General features: G+C 55.9%; 3 protein-coding genes across 12 annotated transcripts in view; 2 read left to right on the top strand and 1 right to left on the bottom strand.

Moving 5' to 3' along the window:
• SHANK1 (SH3 and multiple ankyrin repeat domains 1) overlaps positions 1-3,314 on the top strand; it is a 49,194-nt gene extending 45,880 nt beyond the window's left edge. Inside the window, 1 exon segment of the mRNA XM_047792313.1 lies at positions 2,345-3,314. Coding sequence (XP_047648269.1) covers positions 2,345-3,062 — 718 coding nt within the window. The 3' untranslated portion in view covers positions 3,063-3,314.
• Positions 3,315-5,269: 1,955 nt separating this feature from the next.
• Positions 5,270-21,210, bottom strand: C8H19orf81 (chromosome 8 C19orf81 homolog). Of its 3 annotated transcripts, XR_007136296.1 has the most exons (7): positions 21,154-21,210; positions 15,232-15,299; positions 8,854-8,926; positions 8,634-8,754; positions 6,788-6,927; positions 5,637-5,962; positions 5,270-5,497 (listed from the first exon to the last, which is right to left on the bottom strand). XR_007136296.1 is itself a non-coding variant. In XM_047790190.1 (6 exons), exons 1-6 carry the CDS (start codon positions 21,159-21,161, stop codon positions 5,767-5,769), a joined length of 606 nt encoding a protein of 201 aa, XP_047646146.1. In that variant the 5' UTR covers positions 21,162-21,210; the 3' UTR covers positions 5,602-5,766. The 3 variants fall into 3 exon arrangements, 2 of the variants coding, with proteins under 2 accessions (XP_047646146.1, XP_047646147.1); XM_047790190.1 differs by lacking the exon at positions 5,270-5,497 and having other exon boundaries at positions 5,602-5,962; XM_047790191.1 differs by lacking the exons at positions 5,270-5,497; positions 15,232-15,299; positions 21,154-21,210 and adding an exon at positions 10,132-10,569 and having other exon boundaries at positions 5,602-5,962.
• SYT3 (synaptotagmin 3) overlaps positions 18,049-23,436 on the top strand; it is a 19,310-nt gene continuing 13,922 nt past the window's right edge. For 3 of the 8 annotated variants that reach the window (XR_007136295.1, XM_047790189.1, XM_047790188.1), the window contains exons 1-3: positions 18,049-18,071; positions 20,744-20,815; positions 22,014-22,144. Coding sequence is in view for 3 of the 8 variants with exons in the window: in XM_047790189.1 (XP_047646145.1) it covers positions 18,061-18,071; positions 20,744-20,815; positions 22,014-22,144 (214 nt within the window). In the remaining 5 variants the exon portion in view is untranslated. Of the gene's footprint in view, positions 18,072-20,743; positions 20,816-21,246; positions 21,391-21,769; positions 22,145-23,436 lie in introns of those variants that run through there. The other 5 variants (XR_007136292.1, XR_007136294.1, XR_007136290.1 and 2 more) reach the window with 4 other exon arrangements.

Genomic DNA, 23,436 nt, shown 5'->3' with positions numbered 1-23,436 from the left:
CTTTGGGTCCTGGTTCCAGCCTGACACTCTCTAACCGGGTGACCTTAGGCAAAGGACTCTGCATCTCTGTAGCAAGGGGACAGCATAGGACCCATCGAAACAGGCTTTTGAGGAGTTCTTGTTGTGGTTCAGTGGGTTAAGAACCTGAGTAGTATCCACAAGGATACAGGTTCAATCCCTGGCCTCACTAAATGGGTTAAAGATCCAGCATTGCCACGAGCTGCAGTGTAGGTTGCAGATGCAGCTCAGGTCTGGCATTGCTGTGTCTGTGGTGTAAACCAGCAGCTACAGCTCTGATTCCACCCCTAGCCCGGGAACTTCTATATGCCGTGGGTGCAGCCCTTAAAAGAAAAAGGGGCGGGGGGGGGGGGTTGAAGCCCCTGTTGTACCATGAGATGGGGGAGGGGGGCTGCTTACAAAAGCCCAACATGTATAGATGGAGAGATACGGGAAGATGGAGAAGTTTTCCAGAGCAGCTTGCCAGTTGGCATTGCCACAAACTCCAAGTTCAAGTTCAAGTTAGGGAAAGCACAGTCACATTGCTGACTCAGACACCCAGAGTGGGGGGAGGTTTTTAAATCCTGTGTCCTTCTGCAGTGCTCACTTTAATTTGGCTTGAGGCTTTGATATCTTTTTTTTTTTTTTTTTGGTCTTTTCAGTGCCGCAGCCACGGCATATGGAAGTTCCCAGGCTAGGGGTCTAATCAGAACTACAGCTGCTGGCCTACCCCACAGCCACAGCCATGCGGGATCTGAGCCACATCTGTGACCTACACCACGGCTCATGGCAATGCCGGGTCTTTCACCCACTGAAAAAGGCCAGGGATCAAACCTGCGTCCTCATGGGTACTAGTCGGGTTCATTAACCACTGAGCCAGGATGGGGACACTGAGGGTTGGATGTCTTGATGGTGATGTTCTACTATGGTATTAGGTCTGTGAGACTGAGGGCAACTCACTGACGAGTCTCAAGAATTCTGGGTTTAAAAAAAAACAAAGAAGAAAAGAAAAAAATGGAGTTCCCATTGTGGCTCAGCAGAAACCAATCCGACTAGGAACCATGAGGTTGCAGGTTCCATCCCTGGCCTCGCTCAGTGGGTTAAGGATCCAGTGTTGCCATAAGCTGTGGTGTAGGTTGCAGACACAGCTCGGATCCGGGTTGCTGTGGCTGTGGTGTAGGCCAGCAGCTGGAGCTCTGATTGGACCCGTAGCCTGGGAACCTCCATATGCCACGGGTGTAGCCCCCAAAGTGGGGAGAAAAAAAAAGGAAAAAAAAAGAATTCTGGGTAGACAGAGAGGATGCTTAATTTAGTTGCCAGATCCACCAGCGATGGATTTGCCACCCATTATGTACCAGGTGCCCTTCAGGGTGAGAGGGACCCACAGTGGACCAAGCAAGGGAAGTAGTTCCCTCGCAGAGCTAAGAGCCTGAAGAGGCAGAGGTGGAGACCAGCCCCTAAACAAAATCTCTGTAATCATCCTGGCGGAAGAGACACCGTGGGGATGGTTAGAAGAGGTCCCTCAAATAGCAGGCAAGCTGGACTGAGACGGGAGGAGTTGGGGAGCAGGTTACGAAGCTCCCCAGGGACGAGCAAGCGAGGTGGAGCGGACAGTTCAGAGGCCCGAAGGCAGGACTGTTCTGGAAGGAGCTAAAGGGATGAGGGGAACCTTTTCCTCCCCTTGTTTCTTCTCTCTTTCATCTCCCTCTCCTCATCTCTCTCTCTCTCTCTCTCTGTTCCCCGTCCCCTTCCATCTGTCTCCCTTGAATGCCCGCCCTCTTTTCGTTCCTCTCTCAACCGTCTCCCTGTCTTCCACTCTGCTGTGACGGGCCGCACCCCAAAAGGCAGTATAGGATAGTGGTGAAGAGCTCAGACTTTGGTGCCATATAACCGGGCTCTGCCGCTTCCTGGCTGTGTGTCCTTAGGCAAGTTCCTTAACCTCTCTGTGCTGCTGCTGACGATAATGATAACGATAGTACCCCGCACCAGGGCTGTCATGGGGATTCAATTGAGGTGCGATATGCAAAGTACTTAGAACCATGCCCGGCGCACCTGAGCATCAGTAAGTGGTGGCGATGATTATTATTCTCTCTTAATGTCTCTTTCTTTGATCTCTCTTGACTGTCACCCTCTCCCTGTCCTCTCATTTTTCTCTCCCTTCATCTTCTGTCCTGACCTCCGTCTTACCCCCTCGCTCCTCCTCTCTCTTGTCTCTCTACCCCTGGCCCCATGTCTCTCTTCCTCTCTCTTGACCTCTCTCTCTGTCTCCCCGGCCCCTGGCCCCCGTCACCTGCACCTGCCCCCCCCCACTCCTCTCCTCCACCCCTGCCCCCTTGTCACATTCCAGACTCTCGGAAGACGCCCAGAGCTCGCTCCTCTCCAAACCTGTTAGCAGCCTGTTTCAGAACTGGCCCAAACCACCCCTGCCGCCGCTCCCCGCAGGAACCGGGGTGCCCCCTTCAGCGGCTGCAGCCCCGGGGGCCACCTCACCGTCAGCCTCCTCCTCCTCCACGTCTGCCCGCCACCTCCAGGGCGTGGAGTTCGAGATGCGGCCACCTCTGCTCCGCCGGGCCCCCAGCCCCTCCCTGCTGCCCGCCTCGGAGCACAAGGTCAGCCCTGCGCCCCGGCCCTCGTCTCTGCCCATCCTGCCTTCCGGACCCCTCTACCCGGGCCTCTTTGACATCCGCGGCTCCCCCACCGGAGGGGCAGGAGGCTCGGCTGACCCCTTCGCCCCTGTCTTCGTGCCACCACACCCCGGGATGTCCGGGGGTCTCGGCGGAGCCTTGTCGGGGGCCTCCCGCTCCCTCTCACCCACCCGCCTGCTTTCCCTGCCCCCGGACAAGCCGTTCGGAGCTAAACCTCTGGGGTTCTGGACCAAGTTCGACGTGGCTGACTGGCTGGAGTGGCTGGGCTTGGCTGAGCACCGAGCCCGGTTCCTGGACCACGAGATCGACGGCTCCCACCTGCCCGCCTTGACCAAGGAGGACTACGTCGACCTGGGGGTGACCAGAGTGGGCCACCGCATGAACATCGACCGGGCTCTCAAATTTTTTCTGGAGAGGTGATGGCTGGCCTGGGCGGACCAGCCCGTCCACAGAACCCTGGAGCCTGCTGGCCCCTTGACCTCTGACCCCTGACCATCATTCTCTCCCCCCCGGCCAGGGACTCTGCTCAAACTGCGCCCTGACCCTTTGTCTCCCACGGCCGGAGGTCACCAGGTGGCCTGATCCCGGCCAGACATTTGCACCTCACCGGAGGGGCAGCTGACACAAGACTGTGTGTGTGTGAAGCGGGGAGCGGAGGGGGGGATGGAAGAAACCACGGAGGGGGATGGAGGAGGAGGGAAGGGTCGATTCTGGGGAGGGGGGGGACAGACAGAGCCATAGAGGGTCAGCCCTGAGCCTGACTGGTTGGGGGGCGTCCCCCAGGCCGCAGGGGAAGGGGATGCCCTCAGATTCCACCACCTGCCACCCCTCTAACAACCCTTCCCGCCCCCTCCAGGCCCCTCGGCTCTCCCCGCTTTCCCCTCTCCCCAGCACACACGGCAGCCCCCCCAGCCTCTTGCACGCTCCTTTGCACGCTGGCTCCCCTCTCTCCCTTCCCTGGGCTACAATTTTGCACAAATGCTCCCTTTCGCTGTCTTGCACACTCTGCCTTCACGCTTCCGGCTTGTGAGGACCAGCGCTCCAGCTCATCAGCTCCAGTTTCCCTGGCGCCCCGTGCGTTTCTTTCCCCACGTGCCACATCCTCTGCTCGCAGACACTCGCCGCCGCCGCCGCCACCACCGCACACACTTCCCTGGGCGCCCTCCCCCCCACCCTGAAAGTCTCTGGACCCTTGCTGCAGACACACTTGGGACACCCTTTCCCTCACCCACCCACGGACTGTGCGCCTCCATCCTCTTTTAGCACCTTCCCCTCTTATTCTTGCACCCCTACATCCTCACTCTACCCGCCCCTCCCTCTGGCGGTGACACTCCAACCCCCCCCCACTGTCCCTTCCTGCTCACGTGCCTCCCAGGAACCGGACCTCTCTCAAGTGCTCCTGCCTCCCCGCCCCTTTGCCAGGCTCCCTGACCTTTCTTTCCCAAACCCTTGTCCATCGCCGTGGTCACCTCTTTAGTGAACCTTCCTGCACGCTCGCTCTAGCACACGCATCCTCCCCAGCACGTCTGCTGCTCTCTCGAAGCCTTTTGCACTTCCTTCACACTGTTCTTGCACCACGTGGCGCTGCTTGCACACTCATTCTTGAATTTATCCGGGTGCTGGTTAAGTTCCTGGATGACCTCTTTCGTCTCCTGTGGGGAGCTCTCCTGCCTCTCCTTTCGCACACACCTCTCATTCCATATGCTCTTGGGCTGTATTATTGTTTGTTTTCCTGCCTTTTTTTTTTTAATCCCATAAGATCAACTCTTGTCATTTGCACGCTGCCTATTCTCTTAGCTCTTTACACTTTTGTTCTTTTTCTGGCGAGAGAAAACCCCATGCGCACTCACTTCCTGCCCACCTTGCTTCCTTCCTCCTTCTTTCCCTGCCCTAGGCTTTGCCTTCTCTCACCTCCTCTCTGCTCTCGCGGCCCCCAGCCTTCTGGTCCATCCATTTTGCACGAAGACACCGCCCCTCCCATCTCCTAACCTGTGTTTCTCCAAGAACTTCGTCCCTCCAGCATGGCTGTTCCTTCCTGCACGCACCCCCCTCCCTTTATTCCTGGGGCTTGGGAATTTTAAGCCACCCTTCCCCTGGAAAGCCCCCTCCCCCACCGTGGGCAAAGGGGAAGGCATCGCCCTCAGGTCCCCCTCATGTTCAGCTGCCAAAGAAGGGAGCTTCCCCTCCTTCCCCCAGCCCATTCCCCCTCTGCTGCCCCCACCCCCGATGGGGGGGGCGCTCCGTCCATGGGGTGGGGAGGGCGCTTGTAGCCCTCTCCCCCTCACCACGTCAGGGATCTGCGGGAACCTTGTGGGAGGGTCGTGGGAGGGGGGAGGGGTAGCGAGGAGCGGGCGGAGGTGGCGCTGGGCCCCTACCCGCCCCCTCCCCCTTGTCGGATGCCCCCCGTCCGCAGGGGGCCTGCGCGGTGCCCGTCTATCAAGGGCTTGTTCATTCTGGATGGGTGCCGCGGGGTTGGGGAGGGTGTAGGGGGTGGGGAGGGGGGAGGAGAGGTTGGGGTGGGGAGGGGGAAGGGACTGGATGGGGGGCAGTGCGGGGCGGAGAGGAGAGACAAAGCAAAAAGAGGAACAATAACAAAAACATAAGAAAAAAAAAATAGAACACACACACACGAAAAAATCCAGAAAAAAAAAAAACAAAAACCTGAAATAAAAGCCCGAGAATTGTCTTCCAAGGGGGGGTGGGAGGAGGATGAGGAGGGGGGCGGATGAGGACGTCTGGTTCTCGCTGGGACAGGGATCGCACGCGCCGAAAACCGAGGCGCTCGGGTCTTCCCTTTCTTGGGCCTCAGAGTTCATCCTTCAAGGGACTGGGACCCAGGCGTCTGTTTGCAGGCACTGGGGGAAGATTAGGGAGGCGGGATTGTTATGGGGGTTCATCCCTACCTCCCATCACCTCCCTCCTCCTGACTCCCCACCAAGATTTTGCAGAGAGAAATGGCTTTTGTACCAGGTCATTCTTTATAATTAAACTCACAGTATCCACCCCCTCGAGCCGACCCCGCCTCCTTCCTGGGGAGGCAACGCCCCTTTCCTCTCGGGTTCCGGGCTACTAGCCCGCGTCTGAAGGGCGGTGCGCAAGCGCAGCCGGGGTCCGCCCCCAAGCGTCAGTCTTCCTCCGTCGGCACCGCCCCCAGAGCCTCGAGCATGCGCCGTCGGACGAGGGAGCGGCGCAGGTGCAGGCGGTAATCGCCCAACAGCAGTTCGTCGTGGCGCACGAGAGGGCGAGCGAGCCCGCGCAGGTGGAGTCCCGAGCGCAGCAGGCGCGAGCGAGTCTGGAAGTCCGTGACCATGATGAGCCACCTGCGAGGGGGCGAGGCCAGGAGGAGAGGGGCAGGGCGGAGGCGGAAGGGGAACCGCTGACGGTCGCAGCTCTGCCTTTGATTGTCAGAGGCCCTGCCTGGCCCCTGCTCGTTTACTGACTCCAGTCCCTCAACCCGTCACTACGTCCCTAAAACTCCTCTCCAGCTCTGCACTCTCGCCGAGGTTAGCCTGTACTTCGACCCTCACCTGGGTCAGTCTAGGCCCCGTCTTCCCCCTCAGCCTGCTTCTGTCGAGACTCCATCTTTTTAAATTGCTGCTCGGGGGTCCTACTCTCACCCAGCAGCTCCAGGCCAGGTCCCTTCAGGGTAGCTTTCAGGTCTGTCCCAGATCTCCTGGCCCCGCCCCCAACTAGACACTCCAGGTTCGCCCAGTCACTCCGGCCGGGCCCCTGCAAGGTGCCCAGTCCCGGCTCCGCACCCTCGGAGCTGCGTTCCAATGCTCCGACCCCACACCTCAGTCTTGCCCATCCCCTGGGTCACTGAAAGTCTGGTTCCTCACTCCAGACCTTTTACGGTCTCTTCCGCCCCCTCGTCGCACCTGCTCTCGGCGGGGTCGGGCCCTTTACACTCAGCGCGCCCTTCTCCGGGTGCGTTAGGCCCCGCCTTCTGCCTGCCTGCACTCCCCGCCCCGCCCCTCGCTGGCCTGTGGTCCGCCAGTCCCTCCTATTAGCCTCGGCCCCGCCCAGCAGGCGACTCCGCCCCCTCCCCACTCTCTGGGCTCAGCCCCGGCCCCGCCCCATCGTGGCTTTCGCCGCGGTCCTGCTCCTCCGCTCAGCTCCAAGCCCTGCGCTCGCCTAGGGCTCACCGGTCCCGGCGCCCAGCCGTCCCGCAGATGACGTTCATGTTCTCAAAGCGGATGCTGCTCACACGCCCGCTCTCCATGGCTCCGGGTAACTCGGCCTCCAGCGCCTCCAGCACCTCCAGGTGGGTAAGGTCCTCTTCCGGCTGGGGCGGGGGTGGGGGGAGGGGGGTCGGAGAAAGAGCCTCAGCCCGTGACACCCGGCTTCAGAAGTCTACACCCGAGGCCCCACCTGGAGAGCCTGCCAGAGTCCCAGGTGGCTTTTGAGGGGCAAGAATCACACTTGATCCCAGGGTCTTGTTCCTTTTGCCAGAGTGAGTAGGATAGGAACCCTTCAGGGAGAAAGACATCCACTGTCATTCTAGGTCATGGTCTTAAAAAATCATTTCTCATCAAGCCGATCTGCCAAAAGTCAATGAACAGTTGGCTGAATGATTCACCAATCTGGCTAACTCTATCAATCTACTGAAAACTCTTCCGGCAACCTGCGTTGGCTGGTGAGCTCTTGGCAGCTCTTGAAGATTTCCGCCAGGGATTTAAGCTGTAAACTTTTTCCTTTTATAGTCATATTAGCATTTTAAGGACTGTTGTCAGAAAATAAAGATGGGTGTTGCCATCTTCTCAATCTATTTAACACTCAGAAACACACATTGATACTAACCACATTTTCAGTCTGAGGTTACCATGTCCAAGGCAATGTAACATTGCGGAGAAACAAAGTTGGTCCTCTCCAGGAAGCCAAGCCTTGGGTGTGTGTACTGAGGGAGGGGGTGTCTCAGGTTCAAAGCCACAAGGAGAAGAGCAATGGGATGGGGACTGGTCCCTAAAGGAAAGACAGTGGGGAGTTCCTCTTGTGGCCCAGTAGGTTAAGAACCCAACTAGTATCCATGAGGATGTGGGGTCGACCCCTGGCCTGGCTCAGTGGGCTAAGGATCCAGCTTTGCCCACAGGCTGCAGCATGGGTCACAGGTGCAGCTTGGATCTGGCGTGGCTGTGGCTGTGGCATAGGCTGACAGCTGCAGCTCCGATTCCACCCCTAGCCCAGAAACTTACATATGCCAGAGGTTCGGCCCTAAAAAGAAAAGAAAGAATGACAGTGATCCCTGTGTTGGGATAAAGTCAGGGTTAGGGTTCGGGTTAGCGGGAACACCTCTGAGGTTTGTGCCTAGCAAGCCTCATGTAATTCTCAAATGGGTGAAAACCTACTAGATACCTTCACTGACTGAGCCAGGAATGGTCAGAGGATTCACACACCAAATAACCATTTCACTGAATCTCTCAAAAACATGGGCTTTTAGGAGCACCCTTCGTGGCTCAGCAGTTAACAAACCAGACTAGGTTCCATGAGGTTGTGGGTTCGATCCCTGGCCTCACTCAGTGGGTTGAGGATCTGGCGTTGCCGTGAGCTGTGGTGTAGGTCACAGACGTGGCTCAGATCCCACGTGGCTGTGGCGTCAGCTGGTGGCTGCAGCTCCGATTTGACCCCTAGCCAGGGAACTTCCTTATGTTGCAAGTGCAGCCCTAAAATAGCCAAAAAGAAAATGAGTTTTTACAATATCTGTACATTTTTCCGAATTTCATAGTAGGTGGATTAGCAGGACTCCCTCTGTCTTCAGTCTTCCCTCACTCTGCCTCTCAATCCCCCTCTGGGATCAGCAGTGATAAAGATGACGATGGAGCCCCCCCCTCATTCACAATCAATATTCAGTCACTCATCCTGGTGCTGAGCCCCCAGCTGATAAGCCTCAAAGCCTGGATGCAACCTGTGTCCATCATCGCTTCTAAGGCTCTGCCCTTCCCATCACCATGCCGTGCGGGGACTTGGGGTCGCGGGGGTGGAGGGGGCACTCACTGAGGTCTCCATGCACAGACAAAGGGGCTGCGAGGCAGGCGGCATGGGAAACTTGCGGATGCACGGGAGCTCTCGGTCCAGCGCCTCATATTCTGCAATGACCTGGCGCAGATACTGCTTCCTGGGAAGACAGTGAGCACACAGGGACCTCCTGAGGTCAAGGGCTGCTGCCGGCTCACAAGAGCTGAGGTCGGAAATCACGAGGCCAGGGTCCACTCACGAGGATTTGATGGGTCTGCCTTGGCTCCAAGCCTGAGTCTCCGCTGGGGTCTCTAGGTCCACAAGGAGGGCTCCTGGGGATGGAAAACCCAGTATAAGCTGCCCTGAGCCCTTCTCACACGTGATTCTGCTTAGATGGCATCACCAGGTGCTGTCCATGCCACCCTTGAGATAGTTTTTTTTTTTGCCCTCTGTCTTTCAGGGCGGCACCTGCAGCATATATAAGTTCCCAGGCTAGGTGTCAAATTGGAGCTGTAGTTGCCAGTCTACACCACAGCCTCAGCAACGCCAGGTCCACGCCTCGTCTGCAACCTACACCACAGCTCATGGCAACACTGGATCTTTAAACCACTGAGCAAGGCCAGGATCCAACAGGCACCGCTGAGCCGCAATGGGAACTGCCCCCACCCCCGCCTCAACCCCCAACCCCGTAGCTTTTATGCCAATTATTAAGCTGCTGTCTCCAGCTCAAAACTCCTCCCACCTCCACCCAGAGGGCTGGGACTCTATCAACACCATTTGAATTTTTTTTTTTTTTTGCTTTTTATGGCTGCACCCACGGCATATGGAGGTTCCCAGGCTAGGGGTCAAATTGGAGCTGCAGCTGCTGGCCTGCAGCACAGCCACAGCAATGTGGGGTCCTTAACCCACTGAGCCACTGAGCAAGGCTAGGGATGGAACACACAACCTCATGGATCTTAGGTTCGTTAACCACTGAGCCATGGAGGGAGCTCCCCCAACCCCACTGCTACTCCAAGAGTTGGGGTCCTCTTAGGTTCTGCCTAAAGGGGGTGCTAGAGGGAGATTGAAAAGCAGGAGGAAGAGAACTTTGCCCCCTTTTGCTTCCTATTCCAATCCCCCCAGCCTGGCTTCGTCAAGGCAGCAGCAGCAGCTACATCCAGTTTGTGGGCGTTCCCATCATGGCGCAGCAGAAACGAATCTGACTGTCAGCCAAGAGGTTGCAGGTTTGATCCCTGGCCTCGCTCAGTGGGTTAAGGATCCAGCGTTGCCTGAGCTGTGGTGTAGGTCACAGACACAGCTCAGATCTGGCATGGCTGTGGCTGTGGCGTAGACCAGCAAGTGTAGGTAGCTCCAATTGGACCCCTAGCCTGGGAACCTCCATATGCTGCAGGTGTAGCCCTAAAAAGACAAAAGACAAAAAAATCAATCAATCCAGTCTGTGGTTTTTCCACCAGTCTCAGAACTGGCCTCCAGATTGATTGGTAACAGCTCTCAGATCTGGGCTCTTTCCACGCCCCCCCACCCCCGGTCAGCTCACCAGTCTCTCTTAGGGCTGACTGCCAGATGTCCTGCATCATTCATTTCCCCTTCCTCTGCAATCCTAGAGGTTTCTCCAGCTGGAGACAATAGTTCCCAGTCTCCCTGGCAGCTAAGTGTGGCCAAGTTCTCACAAACGGTGCTAGCGGGAGTGATGAATGCAACTTTGGAGTCGTTTGCTTAAGAGAAAAAGTCTCTTAGACTCAGCGTCCCTTCCGTTGGACCAGAATGTGGACGTAGCAGCAAGTCAGCTTCATCCTGGCTGGAGATGTGGAAGCAACCCGGGTCCCCGAGTCTTCTCATGGGGCTGAGATATCCCACCCCTCCAGACCACCTGCCTCCATCGCACGAGAGAATAAACCGGTTTCCCAACGCCATTGAGTTTTGGGGTCTCTTTGTGATGGAAAAAAACAAAACAACAAAAAAAGAAAAAACAGGAGTTCCCGTCGTGGCGCAGTGGTTAACAAATCCAACTAGGAACCATGAGGTTGCAGGTTCGATCCCTGGCTTTGCTCAGTGGGTTAAGGATCCAGCGTTGCCGTGAGCTGTGGTGTGGGTCGCAGATGTGCCTCGGATCTGGCATTGCTGTGGCTGTGGCAAAGGCTGGCAGCTACAGCTCCTATTAGACCCCTAGCCTGGGAACCTCCATATGCCGCAGGAGCGGCCCTAGAAAAGGTAGAAAGACAAAAAAAAAAAAAAAAAGAAAAAACAAAGTAGCTGCTGCCAGCCAGGAGCTGGTGTGGCAGCCCCAGCCAGACCCTGGCGTCCTCATTGCACCTAAGGAACGTCACAGAACATCCACAGCAGCCAAGGTCACTCCGTGATAGCGATGGAGCGAGATAAAATTAAGACCATTCTGGGAGTTCCTGTCATGGCTCAGTGGTTAACGAATCCGACTAGGAACCATGAGGTTGCAGATTTGATCCCTGGCCTCGTTCAGTGGGTTACAGATCCGGCATTGCCACGAGCTGTGGTGTAGGTCGCAGACGCGGCTCGGATCCCATGTGGCTGTGGCTGTGGTGTAGGCCAGCGGCTACAGCTCCGATTCGACCCCTAGCCTGGGAACCTCCATATGCTGCAGGTGTGGCCCTAGAAAAGGTAAAAAAAAAAAAAAAAAAATTAAGCCCACTCTGGAGTCAAGTGTCAACCCAACAAAACATGGCCACAGCCCAAACCACAAACCCCAGCACATATAGCCCCCGGTCTTGCTCAGACCCGATGCTTCTTTCTCCGCCAGTATTAGCGCTGTTCTTTCCTCCTGCATCATGAACTTGCCTCTGCTTCTTGCCAGCCTCCGATCCAGAGCAAAGCCTGCTTTCCTGATTCCTCCACCGGTCACCTAACTCAGTCCACTTCCTACAAGTCCTGTCTCAACACCTCTAACGCAGGAGTTCCCACTGCAGTGCAGTGGGATCGGCAGTGTCTCTGCAGCACCAGGATGCAGGTTCAATCCTTGGCCAGGCACAGCAGGTTAAAGGATCCTGCATGGCCACAGCCATGGCATAGGATGCAACTGTGACTTGGACATGATCCGTGGCCCAGGAACTCCATATGCCACGGGGCAGTCAAAAAAGAAACAAAAAACCCTTTCTCAGACATGGAGGTGTTACTGTCACCCGCATTACAATTCAATAAATAAACCCGGTGGTGTGCTGGTATTTTCTCTCTCTCTCTCTCTCTCTCTCTCAGCATTTGCCACTTTTCATGGTGTCAGTACTCCCGCTCTGACCAATTTTGTGCTCCCCATGATCTTAAAAACGAACTTGGGAGTGTCTGTCCAGGTGCAGTGGCAACAAATCTGACTAGTAACCGTGAGGTTGCAGGTTCAATCCCTGGCCTCGCTCAGTGGGTTAAGGATCCAGCATTGCCATGAGCTGTGGTGTAGGTCACAGACGTGGCTTAGCTCCCACATGGCTGTGGCTGTGGTATAGGCCAGCAGCTGTAGTTCCGATTCGACCCCTAGCCTGGGAAACCTCCGCGTGCCATGGGTGTAGCCCTAAAAGATAAATAAATAAATAAAATAAAAACAAGTACCTATTGAATAATTGAGTAAATACAGCACTTTCAAACTTTCACAGGCATCTCCGAGGCCTGCTCTGTACCTTGGAGGATGCTGCAGGCCAAGAGATTAACAAGACCCGCCCTGCCCTCCAGGAGCTTCCCGTCTGGTGGAGGAAGCCAGCACTGCAAAGGGTGATACAGTGAAAGGCTCACAGGTGAAGAGGAAGCCCAGTCTGGAGGCAATCAGGGAAGGCTCCTTAGAGGAGGTGATGTCTCAGGTGAGAGTTAAGGGATAAGGAGAAGTTTGCCACATAAAGAAATGGCAGCGGAGTTCCCGTCGTGGCTCAGTGGTTAACAAATCCAACTAGGAACCATGAGTTGCGGGTTCGATCCCTGGCCTTGCTTAGTGGGTTAAGGATCCGGCGTTGCCATGAGGTATGGTGAAGGTCACAGATGCGGCCCGGACCCCACGTTGCTGCGCCTGTGGTGTAGGCCAGAGGCTACCTACAGCTCTGATTTGACCCCTAGCCTGGGAACCTCCCTATGGCTTGGTTGCAGCCCTAGAAAAGACAAAAAAAAAAAAAAAAAAGGAAAGAAATGGCAGAGAAAGGGACGTTTTATGCAGAGAGACCACGGGGGGCTAAAGACTTTAAGCAAAAGAGAATATTCCCAGAATTCTCTTCAGGCCTGAGGCTGAGTGCTTACTGCAATTGTAGGTTATTAATTATTCGTGAGATGATGTGTTTCATGTCTGCCCTCCTCGCATGAGAACAGGCTGGGTCATTTCATTCATTAGGAACTCTAGACAAAACACTTGGGACCCACAGGCTTTCATTGATGGCCTAAGCCAAAGTCTGCAACCTGATAAGCTAAAAGAGTTATCGGTTCCAAAATACCACAAAGGGAACAGCCCGACTGAAATGAACAAACAACGAGCTCCAGAAAATAGGCCAACTTGTCAACCCAGTTCCACTCGGCTTTCCTGGAGCCATACATACATTTTGCTTGTCAGTCAAGTGCCTAGGTTAGAGATGCTGGGGGTGCGGGATGGGATCGCCAATGAAAGAGGCCTTCAAAGACACTGAAAGAGACCCTAAGACAGGGAAATTGTTTTCACCACTAGAGAATTTGCTATGCCTGGCGAAGAGCAGGTGCTTATAGCAGACACCAGAAAGGAGACCCCCTCCGCCATTCTGCTTCCCCCAGTTGCGGAGTGTCCATTCCCCCCCACCCCCCATCTAACCAGATAGGGCTCACGGGTGACATCCCAGTATCCTCAGTGATAGCCCATCCAGTGTAAAGCAATGACTCCGAGCAGGGCCCCGTGGGGCTCGTGGGCACAAGCCTTGCTGGGTGGTCCCCCATTTCTTGTTTTTAGGGAATAAGTTTCAGCCTCTGTGACCTTCCCTGAGTTCCAAAGGGGAGCCGCTCATCAGGGAAGGGAGGGGACGCAGAGACCTTGGAGGAGCAGACGAGAGACAGGAGTGCAGCCTCAGGGCAGGGCCCTGGCTCCCCCTCAAGGAATATACAGAGCAATACATGAGACCTGCAGAACTAAACCCCCCAACCAGTGAAAGATGTTATGAAGCATTCTTCATTCCAGGACTTCCAGAACCTGTCCTGGGGCTACTGAACTTTTTTTTTTTTTGCTTTTCAGAGCTGCACCTGTGTCATATGGAGGTTCCCAGGCTGGGGGTCCAATTGGAGCTGTAGCTGATGGCCTACACCTCAGCGACAGCAATGCCAGATCCGAGCCGCTCCTGCAATCTACACCGCAGCTCACGGCAACACCGGATCCTTAACCCAGTGAGCGAGGCCAGGGATCGAACCTGCGTCCTCATGGATGCTAGTCAGAATGGTTTCCACTAAGCCATGACGGGAACTCCAGGTCTGTCATTTTAGGCACTCCAAATGATCGCCTCCCATCTCATTGGCCAATACTAAGTCACCCAGTCTTGTCTCTGGAAGAGATGCCTGGAACTGTGGCAGCCATAATGTGACCATGAGGTATAAGAGCTGGTGTGCAAAGGGGATCTATCCCACACTAAAATGCAGGCATATGGAAACTGGCTTCTCGGTGACATCATTGAGCTGCTGATCCAACCAGCACAAGCCCTGTCATTCCACCTGTGGGCTTCTTTTTGTGAGACACCGACTTTCCCATTTCTACTGCATCAAGTCCAGTTCTCTGTCACCCACTAGCCCAATGAATCCTCTCCAAGATATTATCTGGGAAATGCTGAATGAGTAAATGAATGAATGAACTGTGCTAAAGCAGAGTGGAAGCAGGGAGCCTTGGAAGAGGAGCCTGAAGTTGTCAGCTGGGGTCAGGCGGGACCTCAAACACCAGGTTGAGGGGTTGGGACTCTACCCTGGGAGTTGTGGGCAACACGGGTGAGCCACGAGCAGGGGAGAAACAGGGTTAATGCTGGGTGTCAGAAAGACTCCCTTGGGTCTATGTGGTGTATGGGCCGGAGGGGAGAAACTGAAGACCAGGGCGTTAGGTGGAGAAAGGATCCAGGGGAAGCGGACAAGACCTGAGCTGGGGCCGTGGGGGCTGGAAAGGTAGGGACGGGGCAGTGAGAGTGAGCAGGAAGATGGGGCTGCGGGCTGACGGCTGCGGGAGGGAATAGGAGTCAGAGGAACAGTGCCTGGGGTCTCTCCCAGTGCCTGGGTTGGCAGTGGGGCCATTCAAAGCGGGGAAGCAAGGAAGAGGAGTGGCTTTGGGAGAAGATGCTGAGTTCAGTGTGGGAGACAAGGACGGTGCCAGGGACCAGGGCAGGAAGTCTGTGGGGGATAATGGCCTCAGAAGAGCTGGCGAATCTCCAGAGATTCATGGGAAATGTAGTTCTGCATCCAGAACATTGGGCAGGGAACTGCAGGGGCTCATGGGAAATGTAGTTTGAGGTCTAAAGGGTACTGCCCAGGAATCTGGAGGACACAAGAATTGGGGGTGGCTCTCTCTTTGGAAGTCCAGTGACTTGCTTAAGGTCACGCTGCCAGGCGGGGCTGTGACACAAGGCCTGGATGAAGGCCCCTCACCCCCCCCCACCTCCACACCTGCATACACACAGACAGACAGACAGACAGAGCTCAGTACCTGCCTCCCTGTATGTGCTGGGGCCGCCCATGGTGGAGGAGCACAGGGGCTCCTCATTTTGCTGCATCCTGGGGAGGTGGGTGGGGGTTGTCTCAGGAGGGCGGGGAGAGGAGCTCTGACCGGGCCACCCTCCCCAGCTCCTTCTCCCCGCTGCTTCCTCCTTCTTGTCTTTGAAGCCCCAGGGGAAAAGTATGGAAGGCTGAGACCACATCGGAATCCGGGTTCCCCTAAGCCCTGGGCCTCCCTGTGCGCCCCAGTTCCTTCTTTCCCACGTTCCCGCTTCCTCTTCTCTGTCCCCTGGTCTCCAGGAGCTTCCTCCCCGCCCTGCCCCTCTCTCGCCCCCTTCCTCATCCACTCCCCATCCCTCCCTCTCTCCCCATCTCTTTACCCTGAGTTCTTGGCTCTCTCCCCATCTCTCCTCCACTCTTCCCCTTAATTTGTCTGCCCTCTTTCTCCCATGTCTCCCCTTCCCCTGTTCCATTTCCTTGGGCTCCATCTCCATCAGTTTCCCCAACAGCTCCCCAGCCCCCGACCCCCCGTCTCTTCATAGCTCTCCGCCTCTCTCTAACCCTATCCCCTCTCTCGCCGTTTCTCCATCTCTCTTCTGGCGTAGCTCCCTCCGCCTTGCTTTCCCTCCCTCTGTCATCCCTTCTCTGATCCCACTTGCCCTCCGCTCATCCCTGTTTCACACAGGAACTGGTCAGATACAGGCGAGATTTAAACAGAAACTGGGTCCTGGGTGGGGGAGGGAAAGGTGGGCAGGGGACCTGGTTGCCATGGTACCGCCAATGGAGGGGGGAGGGGCTGGCGGCTCGGACTCAGGGGCTCTAAGAGGGGAAGGAGCTGGGAGCCTGGGATGCCTGGGTCTGGAGGGGAAGGTCTGGGGACTCCTGGGCCCCAAGGGCAGGAACGAAGGACGGTAGCCACACAGGTGCCCAGTGGGCATCTCTTCCCTGTGTCTACAGAGCTCTCAGTGGCAGCTGTGGGAGAGGAGCCTGGACTTTTTTTCCAGGTTATCCTGTCTTTGTAGTCTGTCTCTGTTACCTGTATCTCTGGTTTTCTCTACACTTCAGCAGCTCTCTGCCTTAACTGTTGATTATTCCTGCTTTTTTTTTTTTTTTTTTTTTTTTACAGCCACACCCACAGTATATGGAAGTTCCCAGGTTAGGGGTCCAATCAGAGCTGCAGCTGAGGCCTACACCACAGCCACAGCCACACTGGATCTGAGCCGCATCTGTGACCTGTGCCTCAGCTGCAGCAATGCCGGATCCTTAACCCACTGATCGAGGCCAGGGATTGAACCTGCATCCTCACAGAGACTATGTTGGGGTCTTAACCCACTGAGCCACAACAGGAACTCCAGTTATTCCTGTTTGATAAGCACTGGTTCTCTGCTTTTTTAGGTAGTAGCACCTTGATTCCCTGAGTGATTTATTCAGAGGGGAACTTAAAAATCAACCTAGGATACAGAATCAACCTTTGGACTTTTGCTGGACCTGTTTTTTGTTCGTTTATTTGTCTTTTTGTCTTTTCTAGGGCCACACCAGCGGCATATGGAGGTTCCCAGGCTAGGGGTCTAATCAGAGCTGCAGCCGCTGGCCTACACCACAGCCACAGCAATGAGGGATCGGAGCTGGGTCTGTAACCTACACCACAGCTCACTGCAACGCCAGATCCTTAACCCACTGAGCGAGGCCAGGGATCAAACCTGCAACCTCATGGTACCTAGTCGGGTTCATTAACCACTGAACCATGATGGGATCTCCTGCTGGACCTGTTCTAAGAGGATCTTGCTTTTTCCAATGAAGTTGCTAGGCTGGTCGCATCCTAGGCTGGAGCTGCTGGGGAACTTCATATCGACATGGGGGGGGATCGATGGGAGGGGAGAGTCTGCCAGAAAGCACCAACCAAAGATGCAGACAGTCAGATTCCTGATGATGGTTGGGGCAGCTGGATCTAGCTGCGCCTGAAGCCCTCATCCACCCAATTCTCTCTTATGCTTCGGTCATGTGAGTTTCCATCATTGGCAATTAAAATAGCCCAGACTTAAACAGACTCGTTTCCAGTCCCAGTTCCGCTGTGGCCCTGACTCCCTTTCCGCATCCTTAGGTCTCTTTTTGGCCCATCAGGCTGCCCTGCACCTCAGTTACCAAGCCCATCCCCACAGGTTAGGGGACATCTTTCACGACCACAGGCACCCCTGGTCCCCACAGCCCGTCAGTCTCCAAGCTCTAGCCTTTCTGCCTCCTGACTCTGCTCCTTCCTCTTCTCTTCATTCTCGCAGCCTCGACACCCACTGGGGTTTCAAGATCCCCTCCCGCCTGGACCCTTGCCCCAGCCTCCTTCTTGTCTTCACATCCTCCAGTCTCTTCCCTTCATTCCTCTCCTCACAGGGTTCCAGAGGGGTCTTTCTGCACCCAGAGCAGACCCTGCCCTCCCCCAGCCCTCCCATGGCTCCCTGGTGCCCCCGGACAACATTTCAGCCCCTCAGCCCCTGTGCCTGCTTTCACACTCCACATGCTGCCTTCTGCCCTTTTCCCTGTGCTCAGAAGAAGCTCCAGTGCCCCCTCCCCCAGGAAGCCTTCTCTGACTCCACCTCCTACCGGTTGGTTGTCTCTTTCCTCTGCATGTTCTTTTCTTTAAATTTTTTTTTCTTTTTAGGGGTGCACCTGTGACATATGGAAGTTCCCAGGCTAGGGGTTGAATCAGAGCTACAGCTGCTGGCCTGCACCACAGCCGCAGCAACACTGGATCCAAGCCCCATCTGTGACCTACACCAGGCAACGCCAGATCCTTAACCCACTGAGCAGGGCCAGAGATCGAACCCGGATGCTAGTCAGGTTGGTTACCGCTGAGCCACCACGGGCACTCTGCTTCTGACCGTCTTTGTCTCTCATTCTCTGTGTCTCCACACCTTTCCGCATGTCTCTGCCTCTGTCTCTGTGTGTCTCTGTCTCCACTGCTTTATTTCACCACCTCTGTCTCTCCCTCCCTCCTTTCCTGTCTCTCTGCCTTAGCCTCACCTGCCTCCCTCGGCCTCTCACCCCACATCTCCTGGGCCCGCCCCGACCCACTCTCTGGCCTGGCCTGCAGCCTGGGACACAAATCCCTGAACCAGCACTTTCCTCTTCTTCCAGAAATTAGAAATTATGTCAGCGCCGCAGTGGGGGTGGGGCTGGCCTTAGCTCCGGTTAAGAGGGTTTGCTTCTCTGCACCGGCATCCACACAGGCCCCGGCCAGCTCGGTCTACCTCTGCTCATGGGGTTTTTTTCTCCCAGGCGAGAACCAGGAGAAGAGACATACACATACTGTGTATGTCTCTGGCAGGTGTGTCTGCTTTTGTTTCCAGGCACATTTGTGTGCAAATCCATAGGTACTTTGCAAACCCATCCATTCATTGATGCACGCATGCGTTCATCCACTCAACCATCTGCTCATCCTCTCATTCAGCCATCCATCCACTGATCCATCCATCCATCCCCTGATTCATCTGTCCATTCACCCATCCATTCAACTATCCATCCATCCATCCAACCATCCACTGATCCATCCGTCCGTCCATCTGTCCATCCCTCCACCCATTCAACTATCCATCCATCCATCCAACCATCCACTGATCCATCCGTCCGTCCATCTGTCCATCCCTCCACCCATTCAACTATCCATCCATCCATTCATCCACTGATCCATCCATCTGTCCATCCCTCCACCCATTCAACTATCCATCCATCCATTCATCCACTGATCCATCCATCTGTCCATCCCGCCACCCATTCAACTATCCATCCATCCATCCAGCCATTCGACTCATATATTCACACATACATACACTCCTCTATTTATCCATCCATTTGCTCATTCGTTCATCCAAACAATATTTGAGTGCCTACTGTGTGCCAGGTGCCATGTCCGGCAAGCGGGGACACAGCAGTAAACAAAACAAAGTGCTACCCCCATGGGGCTCATGGGGCCCAGCAGTCCCCCTCAGGGTGCCAGACTCCCTCCTGCCCCAGGCCTTGCAGAGACGGCACAGCTGGTTTATGCCAACTCAAATGTCACCTGCTCAGAGAAGCCGTCTGCAACCTCCTGCCCAGACACACAGCCCCCTGGACTTTCCCTCACAACACTGACCCTCAGTGGCAGTTATTCGATGACCATCTGTCTCCTCCACAAGACCACTCTCAAGACTGGGATTTTATTTCTTCCTTTTTTTGGCGGGGGGGCCATCCCTCGGCATATGGAGTTCCCTGGCCAGGGATCAGATCGGAGCCGTAGTTGCAACCTAAGCCACAGCTGCAATACCAGATCCTTAACTGATTGTGCTGGGCCGGGGATCAAACCTGTGTCCCAGCGCCCCCAAGATATCGCCAACCCCATTGCACTACAGCAGGAACCCCCCCAAGACTGGGATTTTTGTCTACTTTGTTCCTGGCTGAATCCTTGGTGCCTGTAACAGCGCCTGGCACTCAGTTGAGGCTCCGTAATTATCTATCGAATGGCTGCATGGATTGAATTGAATGAATGTCTGGCTCCTAGCTCTCTGTCCAGTGCTCTGCCTCTTCTACACGCCTGGTGACCATGACAGACAAGCTCCTCAAACTTCCTAGCTGGAAGTTCCCAGGCTAGGGATTGAATCAGAGCTGTAGCTGCTGGCCTACACCACAGCCACAGCAACACCAGATCCAAGCCTCATCTTTGACCTGCACCGCATCTCATGGCAATGCTGGATCCTTAACCCACTGAGCGAGGCCAGGGATCAAACCGGCATCCTCATGGATATTAGGCGGGTTCATTACCGCTGAGCCACAAGGGGAACTCCAGCAATTTCTACTTAGAGATTATATTTACATGGGTTTCACTGGGAGGCAGGGGGCAGCATTGAGAAAGACTTGGTGGGGGTGGGGGTGGGGCACTCCCAGCCACCCCTGCTGGCTGCCACTGAGGTTATGTAGCGCTGGATCTTTAAGAGAGTCTTAACCTCTGTGAGCCTCAGTTGTCTCCTCTGTGAAATGGGAATAACATAATTGCACACGCCCCGCCTCATAGGGCCAAAATGAAGACTAGAGGAATGCTTTCAAAGCGCTTAGCTCAGTGCCCAGATCACAGTGGGAATTATCATTAACTGCCATGAATACACCAGCAAAGGTAAACTCGCCTTTTTTTTTTTTTGCTTTTTACGGCCGCACTAGCGGCATATGAAGGTTCCCAGGCTAGGGGTTGGATCAGAGCTACAGCTGCCAGCCTACACCACAGCCACAGCAACGCCAGATCCCCAGATCCGAGCCGCGTCTGCAACCTACACCACAGCTCACAGCAACGCCGGATCCTTAACCTACTGAGCAAGGCCAGGAATTGAACCTGTGTCCTAATGGACACTAGTCAGACTTATTTCCACTGAGCCACAATGGGAACTCCCAAACTTGCTGCTTCTTAAAAAACATTCATTAAGAACCTACTTGGTGCCAATGCTCTATCTCTACTGACTGGTTTTTCAAACCTCTGGGTCCCCTAGAAAACAGCTTATTGTCTATATTTGGCTGATAAGGAACCTGGAGCTCAGAGCACAGAGTGCGAGGTCTCACAGGTAAGAGCCAGCCCGGAAAGGATTCAAACCCGGGACCCTGCTTCTACCTCTACTCCTAGCTGATTCTGCCTCCGCTCCCACCGCCAGCCCTCAGAGCTCCTCTGACGGGAGGACTTGAAGTCCTGGGTCTTACACAGGACTGGGTTGGGGGATCGGGACTTCTGGGTCCCCCGGGGGGAGGGACCGGGAGAAGTGGATTCCGGGTCTGAGAATGGAGGGGTTTGGGGGCTTAGTCCTGGAGGAAGAGGCGACTGGAGTCCCGGACTTCTCTGTCTGCGAGGGGGGGGGGGGAGACAGACCCCTGGATCCTAGGGGAGCAGAGGCTCGTGATCTCAGACCTCTGCATCCTTGGCTGTGGAAGCGCGCTGGTTCTCTGACGCCTCGGTCCGGGGAAATCTCCCTCCTTCCTCGCTGCGGCCACGCGATTTCGGCTTTCAAGCCGCAGGTTCGAAGGGAAAGAAGGAGGGGGTGCAGGGGGAGGAGCCGTGGACCTGCGACAGGGGCGGGGGGAGGAGCCGAGCGGGCACCGCGGCCGGCTAGCGGAGCTGCTGCGGCGGCGGCGGCGGCAGCTCCGGGTGAGTCTGCTCCTTTCCCCCCCCCTGCCACAGCCCCTGTCCCAGCCCCATCCTGGGGGGCGGCCCTGGCGCGTGGGGGCGGAGGTAGGTGCAGAGGTGCGCGGATCGCCCGCCCAGGAGTAGGAGTGCTGCAGAGCTTGCTGGCCGCCCCGGGGGAGGGGCACGTGGCCCTGGAAGGGGGGGTCCCGAAACAGCTGGGTGTACCCCGACCTCGCCCACCCACCTCCCGGCATGGGGATGTTTATCCACTCCATGGCCCCTAAGGATATAGGACTCCGCGGGTTCTCGAGGTCCCAGACATCGTTCCTCTCCCCTGCAGCGCCTTGGGACCCCGGCATCTCATAACGCACCCCCCCCCCCCCAATTCCCATCTCTGCAGCCAGGAGAGGCACTAAGTACTTCAACTCCCATCAGGCCCTGCAGCGCCAGGTCTATGAAGCCGCAGCCACGCGAGCGCAATGACTGCCGGGAACTGTAGTCTCTAAGCTTATGGGGAGCTCGGGGCCCGGAGGTGGGAGGGGGTAGCTGGACCTCCTGGGGGTTATCTGAGGTCGAGCAGCTGGCCCGAGTAGGACGCGATGTCAGGCTCGGACTGAGCTTTTTCTCACGGCCACGGCCCCCAGATCCGGCACCCCCTCCCACCACCTGGCTCGTGGGGACAGGTCTGCAGTCCCTTGTCCACTCTACAACCCGCATGGGCTACCGCCAGCCGCCGCCTCAGCTGCCACCCAGGACACGGCAGGGATAAGCGCAGGTGAGTCTGACGATGCCTGTCTCGGAGTCCTGGCCTTGTGCAGCACCCCACGACACCTGTCCCCTCTGTAAGCCCTGATCTGCCCGTGCCTAATTTCCCCTGCACCCTTCTAGTTCCTCTCTGATGTCTAGCTCTAGACCATGTGTGGCTAATTCCCCTTCTCCCCACAGTCACCTCTGTCTCCTGGTCCCCTCTCTTTTATGCCCCCTCCACCCCCCACCCCACCCCCACAATCCATCCAACCTTCCTTCTGCACCCGTGTCTGCCGGCGCAGCCCTCCTCTGTCCATCTGTGATCTCTGGCCATGATCTGTCTGTCCTTTATGTCTGCTCCCCATCCATTCTCCTGTCCACTGCTTGTCTCTCAAAGATATTTCTGTTCATACTCTTGCCTGGCACTTATCACCCCCACTCTGTCCGCCCATCTCTCACACTCCCTTGAATTACACACCAGCTCCTTCTTTACAGCTTGTCCATCCCAAACCTCCATCCCTGACTTCCCCTCCGTCTGTCTGTTTACCTGTCATTCTCTTCTCGGCTCCAGTTTGCCCTTCACAGTATCTCTGTCTCCCCTCCCCTCATCTCGCCCTCTCTCAACCCGGTCCCCATCTCTGCCTCCCTCATCTCCATCCCTCCTCAGCCCGCACCACACCTAACCACCTCTTATCTCTCTACAGCCATCCCTTTGTCTCTCTCTCCCACCCACCCCCCTTTCTCTCTCCTCTCCTTGTCTATTCCTCCCTGTTTCTTGAACCTGCCAAGCCCTTTCCACCCTGAGCCATTGCTCATGCTGTTCCTGCCGCTTTGGATGCTTTTCCCCACTCCAGCCCCACTGCCCACCGCCCATGGCTGGCTCCAGCTCATCCTTCAGGCCTCAGAGAGCTCCCCTAATCGCCCACTTCCAGGTCCTTTTGTGACACATCCTCCAACAGTCTGAGGGCTGTGTATTTGCGTGTTTGTTTGTTTGTGTATTTGTTGATTTGTCTCCTCGCATCAGATGGTGACACCAGGAAGCCAGGGACCGCATGGGGTTCGTTCCCTGCCGGGTCTGCAGCAGCTGGCATGTAGTTGGTGCTCCGTGACTCTGTCTTGAATGCATGAGGGAGGAATGGCTGCGCCCCTTGTCCCCTCATCCCTAAATTCCATCCCTCCATCCGTCCAGCCCTAATCTTTGTCTCCTTGTCTGTCCATCCCTTTATCTGTGCATCCTTAATCTCTGCCCCGGGACTGGCCTTCCCCAGTCTCTTTTTCCCCGTCCATTTCCCCCTCATTTCTTGTTTCCTTGTCCATTCC

The sequence above is a fragment of the Phacochoerus africanus genome, chromosome 8 (genome assembly GCF_016906955.1).
Source record: "Phacochoerus africanus isolate WHEZ1 chromosome 8, ROS_Pafr_v1, whole genome shotgun sequence".
Taxonomy (NCBI): Eukaryota; Metazoa; Chordata; class Mammalia; order Artiodactyla; family Suidae; genus Phacochoerus; species Phacochoerus africanus.
The sequence above is the reverse complement of the archived record's forward strand: the minus strand, read 5'-3'. Positions and strand labels throughout refer to the sequence as shown.

Bases quoted from the DNA above. Each gene is read 5' to 3' on its own strand.
- C8H19orf81 (XM_047790190.1), bottom strand. The intron at 6,928-8,633 runs GTGAGTGCCCCC...CCCCCGCCCCAG, and splicing joins GTCTGTGCATGGAGACCTCA to CCGGAAGAGGACCTTACCCA. The intron at 5,963-6,787 runs GTGAGCCCTAGG...GCCCCCTCGCAG, and splicing joins ACGGCTGGGCGCCGGGACCG to GTGGCTCATCATGGTCACGG.